This window comes from Falco punctatus (genome assembly GCF_963210335.1).
Source record: "Falco punctatus genome assembly, chromosome: 9".
NCBI classification, from domain to species: domain Eukaryota; kingdom Metazoa; phylum Chordata; class Aves; order Falconiformes; family Falconidae; genus Falco; species Falco punctatus.
The window spans coordinates 34,894,569-34,909,634 of NC_137589.1; the positions used below are offsets into that span (position 1 = coordinate 34,894,569).

Below are 15,066 nucleotides of genomic sequence, written 5' to 3' on the forward strand. Positions count from 1 at the left end.
CAGATGCTGTAATACATACAGTGATAAATCACCAAGTAGCTGCACAAAAATAAAATGATAAGTTATAATTTGCAATGTTGAGGTTGCTTTTTAAAACAAGATGTTTTTAGATGCCATCTATCGTGCTTCTGGAAAAGCTACAGGATTCTCAGGACAAGACGAAAATCTATTTGTGTTATGTCATGTTTTTCTTTACTTCTGATACAGCTGCATTTTCCTTCTCTTGACTTGCAGAATTTCTGAAGCATCAGGGTTGACTGTGACCTGCCGAGATCCTTCTGCCTCCAATTGGTCCTGTAAAATCAAACCCAACCCAATTAAATTATGAGGACATCCAGTGGACAGAAGAAGGTTTTAACTATTCTATAAAAAATACTTACATATTAAAAATTACCACAACTGGCAAACAAATGAGCAAAATCTAAATCACTGTCCTGCACTGAGCGAACCTCTGAGGTGGAAAAGTGTAAAAAATGGAGCCGTTCACATAGGTTAGGTACCATACATATCAAAGGACTGAATGTGTTCACATCCTAATTCCTAATTTGAGCCCTAAATAAAGAGCAAGCCAGCAAATACCCAAATTCCAGGTGGATTGCACACCTGCAGCTTGCCCTTGGACGATCAGATCATTATCATACCTAGAGCTTAAGAAGACAGTGCCTGCAGTCCCCACTGCCTGCATTACTCAACCATAGTTATAATTTATTTCCAGAGTAACTTTTCAGATGCGAACATAAACCATGGATATGTCCTGTTTCTCTTGGGCTGGATTATTGTTTGACTTGTTGCCAAAGTTAAAACTTAAATGAAACAAGCATTTCAAGTGCAGAGCTTCTCTTCTATTGTAACTTAACGCTTCTTAACTGTAGAGGCCACAAGGCATGGACTTCTGCCCTCTTGTGCTGGGACACTGCGAACTGGGAGTCATCCCTGTCGAGGTAAGGAGAAGAAAAACCTGGAAGATCCCAGCTTGTAATTTCTTGTATCTTGAGCTGGACAGAGATGGAGGAGGCTGGATCATTCCCCCTGTGCAAAAAGCCTCCCACAGCACACATTAGGCTGTTAGAAGTCTACACCGAGCCTGTCAATACAGCTGCGAGTGGAGGTTACAGGGCAACACATGATTACATGGCAGCACACGGTGTCTCAGTGGAATTAGGAAAAGAGAACGGCAGTTGTACAAGGAGTCCCTTCCACCTCTGCTTCTGCTTTCCATGGACGTACCGGGACACCTATTGATCTCACAACATCCAAGAGTTAAGGGAAACATCCCACAGTATAAGTAAATCCTATTCCATGGCACTTCCTAGTCCCTACAGGAATTCATCAGCAATGACAGTGCTGAATTCTCTTGAATTCCTTCAAATTAAGGTTTACACAAAGCAACAAAGCTTCATGAAGGAAGTATGCATATTCTGTTCAAATAATGAGAAGAACTGTAGACTCCAGGGAGCATTCAAAAGCATTATATGGGATGTGTGCCTGCCTGCCTTCTAGAGAGCAGAGCTGCTGGGATCTGTGAGAATAGTTTACTCTACTTACAACTCCAGGTCCATACTGAGCAGACTGCAATCCCATTTCCCGAATGTACGCCAGCTCAGCAGCTCTTCTTGCCATTTCGACTTTGTGAGAACCTGGGGGAGTCCAGCCAATGCCTCTGAGCCAGTTCAAGTCAGACTTGTACTTTACCTGAGAGAATGAAACATACATCAGGGTGTCTTATTTTGTTTGTCTCCAATCAAACCACATGCCCTGGGTATTCAAGACAGAGCATATAAAGAGCAACAGAGTCAATAATAAACACATTATTCCTTTTCAGCAAACAGACTGCAGTTCTTTCAAGAATATGATTTTGTTGATAGGTAAGGCCTGCGAAGCACATCGCCACAGACAGCTCCTAGCACTTGGGAGGACAGTGTTGCTCAGCCATACTTACATCACTTTGCAGCTTGTAGGCCTGCTTTGCATGCTTCACGTTTAGCTGCTCAGGATCACAAGTGTATTGGTGAAAAGGCTGCCTGTAGTTAACATTGCTTGCAAGCTGCTGGCTTCTCTTAGCATGGAGGAATCCTGGCTGGTTGAGGTGACTCTGGAACTGTGCCCTGTTTCGGGTATATCCACTCCTGTATTGGTTGTCACTCTGGAGTTTCCCCACTCTGAGGACATGCCTGATTTTGGGATCATCATTTGCACTCAGGAATCCAATCTGCTGGCCTCTGTCTCTCAAGAAGGCTTCTCTGTACTTGTACTGCAGGAAGGGCAGAGGTAAATCTCATTTTCACATTCAGATTGCCTTCAAATTCTGTTACGAAATAACTTACCCTCCCTAACTATCAATCATGCTTCCTGTAGTGCACAAAGACCAAGGGTTTGTTTGATATCAAACTACATCTCCTAATCTAACAAGACACTTTAGAAGAACGCCCTTTGTGCTAATTTTTAAAGGAGTAGAAAGACTTAGGGAGCCAAAAACACTCATCTCTCAAAAGCAATCGGAATCCTCTTATTGCTGCACTCTTGAGCACAACCAATACACAGCTCCAGCAGTGAAGCTCCTCCATCTTCAGCTTTCTTGCCACCTGTGGTCTTCTGTGTTCAAAGGTGACCCACTTTATTCTAGACCATGCTTTAACTATTCATAGCCTAGTACCTATTTTATTTAACTATATCATGATATACCTCCTTCCCAAGAACAACCCTTTGAAGTGCAACAGAGGAGCCTGGTATTGAACATTATTAATGGGAGCATTTAGTTGGAAATCTTTGCAGTTATCCAGCATTTGGTTTCATTGGCTCACCAATTTTCCAAAGCAGAACAAGGTTCACTTACGTCAGAGTTCACACATTTTTACAGGCTGAGGGTGGCATAGGAAGGGGGTTGGGAAGTGTTTGAAACAGAACAGTTCTTACATCACTAGCAATCTCTCTTGAAGCCTTTGCTGTCTGGAATAGGATGGCATCAATCCTAAAATCATAGCCAGATGCCCTTGTCTGTTCCCAAGATGTTTTATACAATTTCTGTGTTGAAAAGAAAAGAACAAAACAGTCATTTCCCCCTACAGTTTCTTAAACGCAGTCCCAAAACTGCAATAATAAATGTTTTATCCTACTGGGCTTATTTGTATCAGGAGTCATCAGTACCATCTCCAAGGTTTTGATCCAGTTCTATAGCACTTCAACTTCTTTTCTATTCACCATAAAGATAAAATGCCTCATCTGAAAAGTGCCACCAGGGTTTCCTTTTGTACTTGAATGTGGTTGTTTTTGATGTGATTTAATTTCTATTAGAAACTGTGATGCATCAGTCACATCAATATTGCATTGATATTGCCCTTATTCTCTCTTTTGATGCATCCACTTGCAGTGTCTTGGGTTTCGTGGCATCATAATTTCAATACCAGTTATTTCAAGCTTTTCAAGTGATCCCTGTCTCTATCCCCTGCCACATGTGGCTTCATTAACTCACATGGAATAACAGCCGTTTCTAACATATTTAATGTGACTTTGAGGATGTGAAATACATTTACATCCTGAAGAAAAGCTGTTCTAGATTTGATTCTTGTTCCATTAGTAGCTTTCTTAAATTAGCTTCCAGTCTGCAGGTCTTGCTACGCAGTCATGGTATCTTAGCTGGTGGTTTTGGCTGTCCCTTTCTGACTTTATTGATTTGCTTTCTATAAGTCTTTGATTCATACTTTCTGGGGTTTGTGATCATATGAAAACAAGCATAAAATCCACTTCACATTTTAAAAGCTATTACTCTCTTTCACTGGTGAATTTGGTGCTAGGTTGTGCTAAATTTTAAGGTAAACTGAGATGCCAGAAATCCTGCAAGCCAGCCTGGGTAGAAACAATGCAAGCATGACCGTACACCCTGCTAAAAGGTCTAGGGCTGACCTTTCATTTTTGTGCAATCACCCCTTTGCCTTTTTACCTCCTCTATCACTTCAAAGAGTGTAAATCCTATTTGTTTCTTTCACCTATAGAGCACCTATCACCAAACAAGGAACTCAAAGTTTCTTACAAACTAAGGTCACTCTGACCCTACAGTTAAAGACAACAGCTATTTAATCAGGGAACAGTACATTAGTAATAGTCTGAGTGCCTCTGTCTGGGATAATGTGGAAACAAAATCCCTTTAAATCAATTCCATTCACTGATTCAGTTGTATCCAGGTTGATAACAACTGTACCTAAGGGATAAGTTGTCATGTTGCGACGTTGTGACTTCATGAAGGTGGATCCTTCATGAAGGAAGGAAAGAAGATTCTCCCTCCTTCCCCACCCAAACATAAGTAAAAAGATTTACATTTGTAACTAACAATATCTATACTGAAAGACTGAAATCCTTAATAATGGCTTCCTGCTCTGGAAAGCAGAACTAATCCTCAAAAGAAAAATCAACAGTCTTTTCCTGATCCCTCCAGCCCAAACCTAGCAACATGTTGGCTGTCCACAGCCTCTGGCTTTTATTAGTTTCAGTCGGGCTTAGAGAACCTGACTTCTACATATACATGAAAGTTTTTCACTCCCAAGCAAGTTTACCAAGTCAACTCCCCAAAGTAAAAGGCTTACTTACATCACTGATGTGAAGTGCATTCTGGCGGGCTCGGATAAAATCTGGATGATCAGGAGGCAGGGTGTACCTGTGCCTGGCTTCGAAGCCTTCAGCCTTGTACAGTCTCTGTGGGGTTGAAAGTCATTGAATGCAATTGATACTGGAAGCAATGTCAAGATAATTATTTTACGCATTTTAGTAACAACTAAAGTTAAGATCACTTATAGTAAAATGAAACCTACATCATTGCACTGGAGGTAGCTGGTTTTAGCATGAATCAAATCTGGAGAGTCAACCACAGCAGTGAACTTCAAACTTTCTGGCTTCTGACGGTACTTTACCTGAGAGGGGGAGAAGGCAACCAAAACAAACAAAGGAAAAAAAACACAGGATGTTTCTGTTTATGATACATCAATTCCAAGCATGTGATGACTGGAGTCAAACATAAAAGCCACCTTCCTGAAGCCACAATTTAAAAAACGTACTGTTCAGATTTAGTTTAAGCTGCTCTTACAGCTAGGGAATGGGGATGCTTCTGTATCATTGCTGTGGTGCCTGGCCACCAAACTTCTTTTTGTGTGTGTGTGCAAGGACTTCTAACTGAAAATTCACATGCAAAAAGCTTTAGAACACTACACTTTTGACAGCTCATAATTTTTCTCCATTAATGCATGATACTGAGCAGGCAAATGTCCCTTCACTGTGGTTGTCAATGCTGTATCTTTCTATATGCCTTCCATAACCACCTGCTTAGAATTTCATAATGGAGTTTACTGCATTTATTTATTGCTACGTGTTTTGTTTATACTTTCGTGTTTCATTCGGAATGGAAAATATTCAGCAGGTGTCACACAGTGGACTTGCATCTCCCATACTGCTTCTTGGTAACTTACACCTTGTATAAACAGGCTCCCACATCAAAAGGAAATGATAAGCTACATTCGTAAGTGTCATGTAATGAGGAGCCTTGATGGTAAACAATTCCTACAGACGTGCTACCCCATGAAAGATTTATCAGTTACCTCACTGATGAGCTCTCCAGCCTTCTTTACACTTTCTATCTGTGGAGATCTCAGAGCCATCCAACCAACTCCTTTCATGAAGTTCAAGTCTGATTTATAGCGATGCTGTTAAAAATGAAAATCGTTAGCTATCAGTTTTTGTATCCATAGCTATTAAGGTTTTTTAAAAAGACTCCCTGATTCATATTAACATTTTGAGTTTTTTCATTTGCCATGCACATATCACATCGTAAAGCCAAACTGTTTGCATTTGTTCATTCCACCAGGAATTAAATAATGTATCATATGCAAGTTACAAGAGAAGGCCCCACGAGTGAATTAGTATGACTCAAAGCAGTAAGTAATAACCTGTTTGTACTGGGTGTAAAAGAACCCCTTTTGAAATAATTTTCTGAGGTGAGTTCAAGTCAGGAATACTAATTATTTTATCTGGTGCATGCTTCCTCATTAACCCCATTTCTAGGCGGACACCTTACTGTTTTTTTACTCACATTAAAGGCTTGCTTAAACTCCTAATCCAGTAAAGAAAACAAGGCACACCCAATAGAAAGTGAAAGCCAGTAAAGTACCCACAATCCCAACAATTCTGACTTCTTCAGAGTAACAGTGGCTTACTGTGATTTTAACTCAATCGATCATCCATTTTTTTCAGGGTTGGGTTTTTTTTCCCCTTATATGCAGAAGGATGTAACAGCCAGCTAGCTCAAGCATGTTGTACTTTACTAGATAGTGAGGGTGTCAGAAAAAAGCACCTTCGTAATTTCTCTGGATTCCTAACCTCCGGGTCTAAAGACAAAGAGCCAAGTGCTGAGGTTCTTACTCACCTCCTATCCTGTCCCTAAGTATATGCTTTTAGGATCTAAGGACTAAGTCCCTGGAAATGCCACTTTCCTATCATGTGAGCCACCATCACACATCAGTAAATCAGTAAATAGTAAAAAATCCTGCCTTCCTGGATCTAACTACCTGTATGCCATCTGTTAGCCATTACAGAAGACGACAGAAATGAGAGTTGGAAAGGTAAAGAACTAGCAACAGCTTCTATACCATCCCAAGAATACCCAAAAAAAGTTCTGGCAATGAAGACTACATTTGGGATACCAAATAGCAAATACACTGAGTAAGAAAGGACACAAGCTCTTCAGTGTTTTGATCGCCGCTCTGATTTTCACAGCTGGAATATCTGTTAATACCTGCTCATCAGATCTGACTGAATCCAACGAATACCCCATCACTTTATCTCACAACAAAATCCTGAGCTCAGTAAATGATAAGCTCTCTAAAGACCTATAAAGAGTTAGCATAACTCTCTAAATAAACTTTTTCACTTCCCTGATGAATGATCCAGTCTCATCTCTTACAAAACAAAGAACACCAGAACAGAGCTTCCCACTAACAAAGTAGCTAATGACACTGGTCCTTGAATTGTCAAAATACAGCTATGCGAATCCATGCAGCTTTATGCACACACTCAACATCTACATCTGTTTGAAAGCACACACAGACAATGGCTTGTCCCTGAACACAGGTACATGCTAAGGCAAAGTGAGCAGGGATGTGGTCCATGCTGATATTCCATCTTTTCAGTCATCAAAGCTTGTCTGGGCCTACATTTGCATGAGCAATTTCTGCAAACACTTCTGGGGAACTGGTTATTTGATATGATCATTTCTGTTTGCAAAATTACCTTCTAACATATCCCAAACCAACCTCCAAGTATTTCATATTCTGTTCAAAGAATTCTGCATGCAGACCAGTGGCTGTCAAATCACTGACTAGCTGTGATCCAAACAGCTGGGAGGGGACTGTGTATATCCCTCAGCTCTAGAACAAGTAACATGGACCACAGTGATTCTCCATCAAGTTCATAACACGAGAACCTCTGATTCACATATATTCCATATGTGAGGAGCAATCACTGCCCAGTGTCAATATACAGTCCGTGTCAGTCACTCAAAGGTTTGTTATTGCTAAATTCAATTTGCTGTTAACAGAAGGAAAGTCTGTACCTCACTCTGTAGCATGTGGGCTCTTTTGGCCCACTTCATCTTCATGTCTTCTGGAAGTGCTGTAAATTCATGGAGTATCTTTCTGTAATCTTGATCACTCGCTAAGGCCTGGGCTTTCCTGGCATGGACAAGATTCACCATGTCCATGGGCAGATGGTATTGAGACCACACTTCTTGGGATCCTTTCTTATACTCCTGTTCACTCTGTAATTTGGCAGCATGCAAGCAATGCAGCAACCTGGTGTCATCCAGAACGCTTCTGGCACCAATGTGCTTTCCTCTCTCCATCACAAAGTTGTGTTTATATTGGTACTAAAAATAAAAAAGGGTGAAAGTGAAAAAGTGCCAAACTTAGACTGGCTACTCTAGCAAACTAACTTAGGATAAGCCACTGAAACATCTATGCTGTCCATAAAAACAGCCGAGGTATGCAGCACTAGAAAGTAATAGTCTGAATCTCTCATTGCCCTCAAATTTAAATACCACAGTAGTTGCAACATTAAAGTTAAGCGCACCTTAATACATTCTCTGAATATGCCCAAAGCATTGATCATGTTTAACCTCAGATCATGTACTTTTATTATCTCTCATAGAATTTTATTCCTATCGCTAGGAATAAGAAACCAAGAGAAACAAACAAAAGACAGAAGAAAAAAATCTATACAAAAGAGAAACATCATGCACTCTGTAGCCTTCAGATTTGCAAATGCCACCCAGATATTTTAAAGAGTAAATTCAGTTTTCCTGGATCAATAACTATGCTGAGAAGCCTAAGATGGTGGTCTGAGCACAAGAATAACCACCAGCAACCCCTCATTCTCATCTTAGCTGGGACTATGACTCTCCCTATGATCTTGCATTTATCCTTTCTGTGAAATAGCGATGATTATGATAATGATTATTTATACAGCATCAACAGGGTGCTTGGAACTTTAAAGGGAAGGCCTGGGCCCTGAAGAGTTCATAATGTAGTTGAAATGGGATAATAACACTTATCTGCCACACAAGAGAGTTGTGGGGATTGAATTACAGTAGCTAATGTTTATAAAGTGCTTCCAAGATGAAGGGCCAAATTCAGATCTGTTGTAAGTGGATGTAATTCTATTATGGACTTGTACCCTTTAGAGCAGATCTGAAGCTGTAACCAAAAGCACTCTGCAAAATATGGTTAAGTATACATTAGAAATTACAGCCAGAAATAGTTGCTTGATAAAACAAATACACATGAAATATATTCATATTTTATCACAATAGAGAGAAAACATACCACTAAATACTACACAAAATGAAAACTTCTTCTACTAAATTCAGCTTAATTGTCATTTTTTCCTAGAATTTATTAAATGTCTTGTGAGGAAGGGATGAACTTAGCTTTCTGAGAAATAGATACCACCATGTCTAAGTGTTTTGCAAACAACAATTCAAATTAGAAGATATTTTTATGGATAAGAAGATGCATTTCCTCTATTTCAGAAATTAAGGGGACACAAGAGCTTCCACTGATTTTCACTTCCTAACCAGACAGACAGCTCCTGATTTTCACACTCAGCTTCTGACTTCATGTCAATTTGGGAACATTAAGCACTTCCGAAACTCAGCTCAAAGCAGGGTGGACAGAATTAGTGGGCACTTTATAATATGAGGAGCTGAAAGACTGGAAAGGAGCAGAATCCCTCTGATTTGTCTGTCTGCAAATACTTTAATTCACTAGCTATTTCCCACTGGAAGATGTTTAACCGAGCTTGGTTCCCTATTAGCAGCGATTCTTCCTCTTCTTTTTTTTTCTTTTAAATTCACACAAAGAATCTCATTCATAAGTAATATATTCTGTCTCACACTTGTCTCACATGGTTATGGAGTTGCTTTAATTCAGTTAAATCTGCTTTAGACAATGTTTTACATGAAGTTAACAGAAATTAGGCAAGAAGGAAGGTTGAATCATTCAACTCACATCACTGGCAATTTCTCTAGAGGCCCTGGCAGTCTGGAACGGGAGTGCTTCCGTTGTCAGCTTGTAGCCTTGAGCACGTAGATTATGCCAAGATTCTTTGTATTTTGCCTAAAGTAGGAAAGGCACATGTAGATTGCTGTTTCACTTTTAAATGCACAAAGGAACAAACAAAGGAACCCTCTTTCATTTGTTATTCTGTGTTACAGCCTCATTCTTCATAATCAAAGGATTTTTTAAAATTATCTTTGGGAAATCCTACTAACTCAGACAAAACATGTCTCGTTCTTTATGTAGATTTAATTTACTCACAACTGTATATATGCTAATGGAGATAAATATCATTATAATCAAATCAGGGAAAGCATAAATAGAATAGATCTAAAAAGTCTACTTATCCATCTTCCTTGCTACTGCACGATTCAACCTCCATCCCAAATAAGTATAAGAAATACAGAACAAATTCTTACATCGCTGAGGTTGGCTGCATTTATTTTTGCCCGTGTAAATTCAGGCAGACCCAGGGTTGGTGTATAGTGATGCTGGCTGTCCTCTCCTGCTGCTTTATATAGGCGCTAAGAAAGAGATCAAAAAGACAATTGCAATTAATTTCCTCTATTGTTTCAATAATATAACAGCAGTACTTAAGTTGTTCATGGTTATGACAACTACATTAGCCAGCACAAAATCCAGCTAAGAAGATACCATTGCAACTGTAATGGGGTTTTTCTGGGCATAAAAATGTTTATATTAATTTTTATGCATATATCATGATGCCAACTCACTACATTCTTAGCCTTCCCAGCAGGCCAAAAACAGACTTAAGAATGTTAAGGACATCATGAACATGTTTTAAATAAAAAGGTAGGCATTTCTGGTGCACTGGCCATATTTTCTAGCCTGGATTTTTCTTCATGTTAATATAGATGATTTTGCTAATTTGTCTATGAGGTTTATCTCTTTTTTTCAAAAATTAGAAAAGTGATGCATTGTTTAGGAGCCCTCTAAAGTGGACTATACTATGCAAATAAGCTCCCTCAAGAACACCCCACAGACCTGATCTTTTGAGGCTGTTTTACGTAAAAAAAACTGGTAACAGGACTATATCATATGGGTACTATTTAAGCTTTTAAAAAGAGATTTAATTGAAAATTGTATTCAATGTTTGGAAATAATAAAATGTGATCTAACTGTGAAAAAGCACAAATAAGTGATGCTTGCTTTCTTTTTGATACATTTTGCTTTCAGAACAGGGCTGTCTCTTTCCCACTCCTCCATCCCTAGCTCACTGCATTTTGAAGAGCATATTTTCTGATTCACGTTAGGAGAGCCTACCTCATTAGCAATCATATTGCTGAATTTTGCATGAAGGAGGCCAGGAGAGTCTGTCACCGATGTGTACTTGAAGGAATGTGGTAGCTGACGATATTTATTCTGAGTTCACACACAAAGAAAATTGAACAGAATAACTAAATTATCTTGTCAGATAAGGGACTTTTGCAATACCAGTGGTCTAGTACTGCTTCTTGTGCTTAAAACTCTACTGTGCAAAGGGTATGTGTCTATTAACCATTAGACTAATTTACTTTTTGTTACTCTGAATTTGGTGCATTTAAGTCTCACAGGGGAAGTGAAAAGTAAATAAAGAATAAGGTGTTAAAAAAAAATCCAACTGCTGCTATGCTGAGTACAGTAACAAGGTTATTTCACTACTTGGTGTCATTAAACCTGGCTAGTGGAATTAACAGTAAAGGCAATCCGATCCAGAGAGAAGGTGCTGTATAAGCCCACTGAACTTTTTTTGTGAGAAAAATGAGGTTGCATCTGACCTGTGGTCCTATGTCAGCATTGTGAGCAAAATAGCTGCAAGATCACTACAAGCAGGGATCTGTTCACTAGAACACAACTAGGAAGAGCACTCTTATTTTTCTTAATTTCACATCTTTGTGAATATGGGCAGCAGATCTAAGTTTTGAAAGTAGGAGAGACTATACGAGAACACAAAAAAGGAAATAAAAATTCAGTTACAGAGGGAGAAAAACAGTAGCACACAAAAGCAGCAAGTGAAAAACAGACTAAGACTGTAAAGCAGGAGCTGAGATGAGGACAGTGTAATGTATTGGGCAATTCACAGATCAGTCCGATTTTGGAGAAACAGTCTAGGGTACTTAGAGATAGGCACGGCTTTATTTTTAGTTGAAAAACCCATTTTAATTGTAAAATAAATGACAAAATAACAACCTCTTGGGTTTGAAACACAGGAGAAAAGATTTGCAAAAACACTTAGCAAAGTCTGCAAAACCTTGAACTCCATCAGGTTCACCCATCTGCAGTTAGGACATGAATGGAATGATCAAACGCGAGGGGAGGGAGCCTAGCATTATTCAGTGAGTCACTTAGCCAGCCCAGTTTAATAGAAAGACATCTGGCAAACTCTTGTTTGTACTGGAGAAATCAAAACCCTCTTTTGTTACCTCACTGATGAGTTCAGAAGCTTTCTTCTTTCCTTCAATCTCTAGGGCCCCTGGAGTAATACATCCAACTCCTCTCATAAAGTTCATGTCAGAGCGGTATAAATTCTAAGGAAAACCAAGCAGAAGTAATTACAAGTTTGCATTTGAGATGCCCTATATTTATTCATCCAAAAATACACAATAACTGTATTCAGATAAATCCATTAAGATTAGTATCTACCACAGACAGTTCATATACATTACCCTAAGTTCTTGTGTTTATGTATGTGTCCATGCGCATACAGCCTTCGTTTTTAACAGTTCCAAATAGTCATAGAATAAGCAGGGAACACCAAGGAAAAATAGCACTAAGCCACTGTTCAGACTTTGTTAAAATATTTTCCAGACCACCAAACCTATCAGTGACTCACTGTAAATACTGCTTTTTCAAAAGTCACCAATAAGTTACTGGTAGATACATTGTGACAAATATTATTACATTTGATGATGAGAAAGGTGAGGAGGATCATTTTATTTTCTGCTTCAAAAAAAAGCTATAAAGACCAAACAACTAGTAAAGTATAGATTTGCCTACTTGATGGATATGTGAAAATTGCTACTGCTCACCGAGGGAGGAACTAGCTTTAGTTAATGAGGCATTTTGGTTCAGCCAACCACTTATAATGGAAATGGACTATGCCTTCATTTTATTCAGCCACCTAGGAAAACAGTAACAGCTCCCCTTCCATCCAGGCCTAATGTCCAAAGCTAATCTCTAGACTGAAAGGCATTGTAGTGCTGTGTACAGCAAATGTCCTTTGTGAGTCGGAAGGCAAGAGCAGACAACACGCTAGAGTGTAGTCCCCACCTCTTGTCAGCTACTAGCACCAGCTGCTAAGACAGTAAATTCTCCACTCAGATGTATTGCTGCCAATCATCATTTCACCCCCAACTCAAAATGGGTCATGGATGGAAAACTGCCTCAGAATCTCTGATTACACGTGTTTTTACCGGAATTAGGGCAGCACCATGGCAGCTGATGTTTACGCTTGTTTGAACACAGTCTGCCATCTTTAAGACTGTTGGCTCCAAAAATTAAATTGATATACAGCAGCATTTTGGTGTCAGACATGTTTTTAAGATACAGTCCCTCCTGAGGTCTCTGGAGGCAATGTAATCCATTAAAAGCCCTTGCTCAAGGCTGTGCCTACAGACACAGCCTACCCTTCAATTTGTAAGGCTTTATCCAGTTAATTTCACTCAAGATTACATAGGGAGCTTCTTAGAATTTCAGTGGTTATGCCCTGGCCCAGAGTTTATAAGTCTCTTACAAATGAGATTTATAACAGCAGGCATCTTTCTTGTGGAGGTACACATGAATTTCATCCAGATGCAAACCAACTCAAAGAGCAGCCAGCAAACAGTTTGCATGGTTAGCAAGACCTTAAAAAAGAGTATTTCACCAACAGTGCAATGATTCTCACTTGCAAACACTGCTCTGCCTGATCATCAATGACTACTATACTTTACCCCTCAGGATAGTGTGATCACTGCTGTACAACTGCCCAACAAAAAAAATGTCTCATTCCTGAATGTAATCACAGGGGAACAGCCATTTCTAATCCCTCAGCTGCTGCTTAAATACACAGTGTCATGGTTTGGAACAGAACTGTCTTGCATTGGGACCAACAGGGAAATATCACTGGGATGTTTTGCAGTTACCTCGCTCTGTAGTTTGTATGCATTCTTGGCACACCGCAATCTCACATCATCAGTCAAAGGAGTGTACTGATGTAGCAGCTGTCTGTATTCTTGTTCACTGACCAAAGACTGGGCTTTCCTGGCATGTACCAAGTTTATCATATCCAGTGGCAGGTGGAAGTGAGACTTTGTATCCTCAAAACCTTGCTTATATTTCACCTATCAAATTAAAAACAGATCACATAGATATCACAGCATGGTAATTAGAATTCAGGTTTTGATCGAAGAGGCATTCTCCGTATTTCCCCCATTTTCCAGTATAAATTATTCTTTTTAAAAGTTCCCTAACTTGTTTAAGAACACTGTGAATGATCAATACTTATAACTAGAATACATGGCAGCCCATCCTTCATCAAAATAGTAGCCACCTACATTATATTCAATTAAGATAAGATATTATTTATAATTCTTTTTGTTAAAACTGGATACATTGAATCTATAAAATTACCAAACTGATAAATGAAATTGCAACTCACTGCATTTCTAGAAAGCACAACAAAAACATGAAGCTACTACCCAAGGATAAAATGCAAACTGCCATATTTATATCAGAATTAGTACATATCCTCACTCAAAATATTTGTTGGTCTCCATTGATTTGGCCAGTTTAATTTCATATTTTTAAATGTCATTTTTAGTGGTGGGGTTTTTTAGACTTCTTGTCTCCATCCAGAAAAAGAAAGGTGTAGAAATATTCAAAGAACTTCTTGAACATGACATTTCCCTATCGGTTTATGCAAATTTGAGATGTTCAGGCTGTTCATCCAGATTATGAACATCCCGAGTTATTGACAATCTTCAAACTAATTTAGAGTAACCTGATAGATGGATGAATTCTTCAGACACTTGTTGTTACCTGTATGTCTAAGCATACCATCGCACAAGAAAGAATCCCAGTACAAGCCCAGCACTTACTAAAAGTGAACACTCTCCCATCTATATCCACAATCGGGCTCACTATGGACAGTTTTGGCAAGAATATAAGTAGATCTTAGATTATTTATGTTCTTGAAGTCAGACAAGTATCTCACTACTTTCTCGAACAAGCCACAGTGTTCAAAATGCACTGCATAGTTACGATTCCTATAGGCAATGAACAAATGATGCGATTCTTACCCTATCCCAAGACCAAGTGGGAACCATTCCCCAACCAAAAAATTCCAACTTGAAATTCCATAAACTCATTCATAAACTCATCTATCCTTTAGCCTTTCAGGAAAACAGTAAACTGAAAATAATCACTGAATAACTTTGTATCTCTGCTAAATTTAATTTATTTCTGTACAAAGACCACTACTAATTCTCAATTAGAC

At 39.0% G+C, this 15,066-nt stretch overlaps 1 protein-coding gene across 2 annotated transcripts in view; it reads right to left on the reverse strand.

The window, feature by feature from the left end:
* Positions 1–36: 36 nt before the first annotated feature.
* The window catches only part of NRAP (nebulin related anchoring protein), a 58,598-nt gene continuing 43,568 nt past the window's right edge, over positions 37–15,066 (reverse strand). For both annotated transcript variants that reach the window (XM_080403282.1, XM_080403281.1), the window contains exons 30-42: positions 13,715–13,912; positions 12,014–12,118; positions 10,875–10,973; positions 10,010–10,114; positions 9,543–9,650; positions 7,592–7,903; positions 5,583–5,687; positions 4,803–4,901; positions 4,582–4,686; positions 2,914–3,021; positions 1,940–2,251; positions 1,546–1,692; positions 37–294 (exon numbers count right to left, since the gene is read on the reverse strand). In XM_080403282.1, coding sequence (XP_080259408.1) covers positions 193–294; positions 1,546–1,692; positions 1,940–2,251; positions 2,914–3,021; positions 4,582–4,686; positions 4,803–4,901; positions 5,583–5,687; positions 7,592–7,903; positions 9,543–9,650; positions 10,010–10,114; positions 10,875–10,973; positions 12,014–12,118; positions 13,715–13,912 — 1,905 coding nt within the window. In that variant the 3' untranslated portion in view covers positions 37–192. The remainder of the gene's footprint in view (positions 295–1,545; positions 1,693–1,939; positions 2,252–2,913; positions 3,022–4,581; positions 4,687–4,802; positions 4,902–5,582; positions 5,688–7,591; positions 7,904–9,542; positions 9,651–10,009; positions 10,115–10,874; positions 10,974–12,013; positions 12,119–13,714; positions 13,913–15,066) is intronic.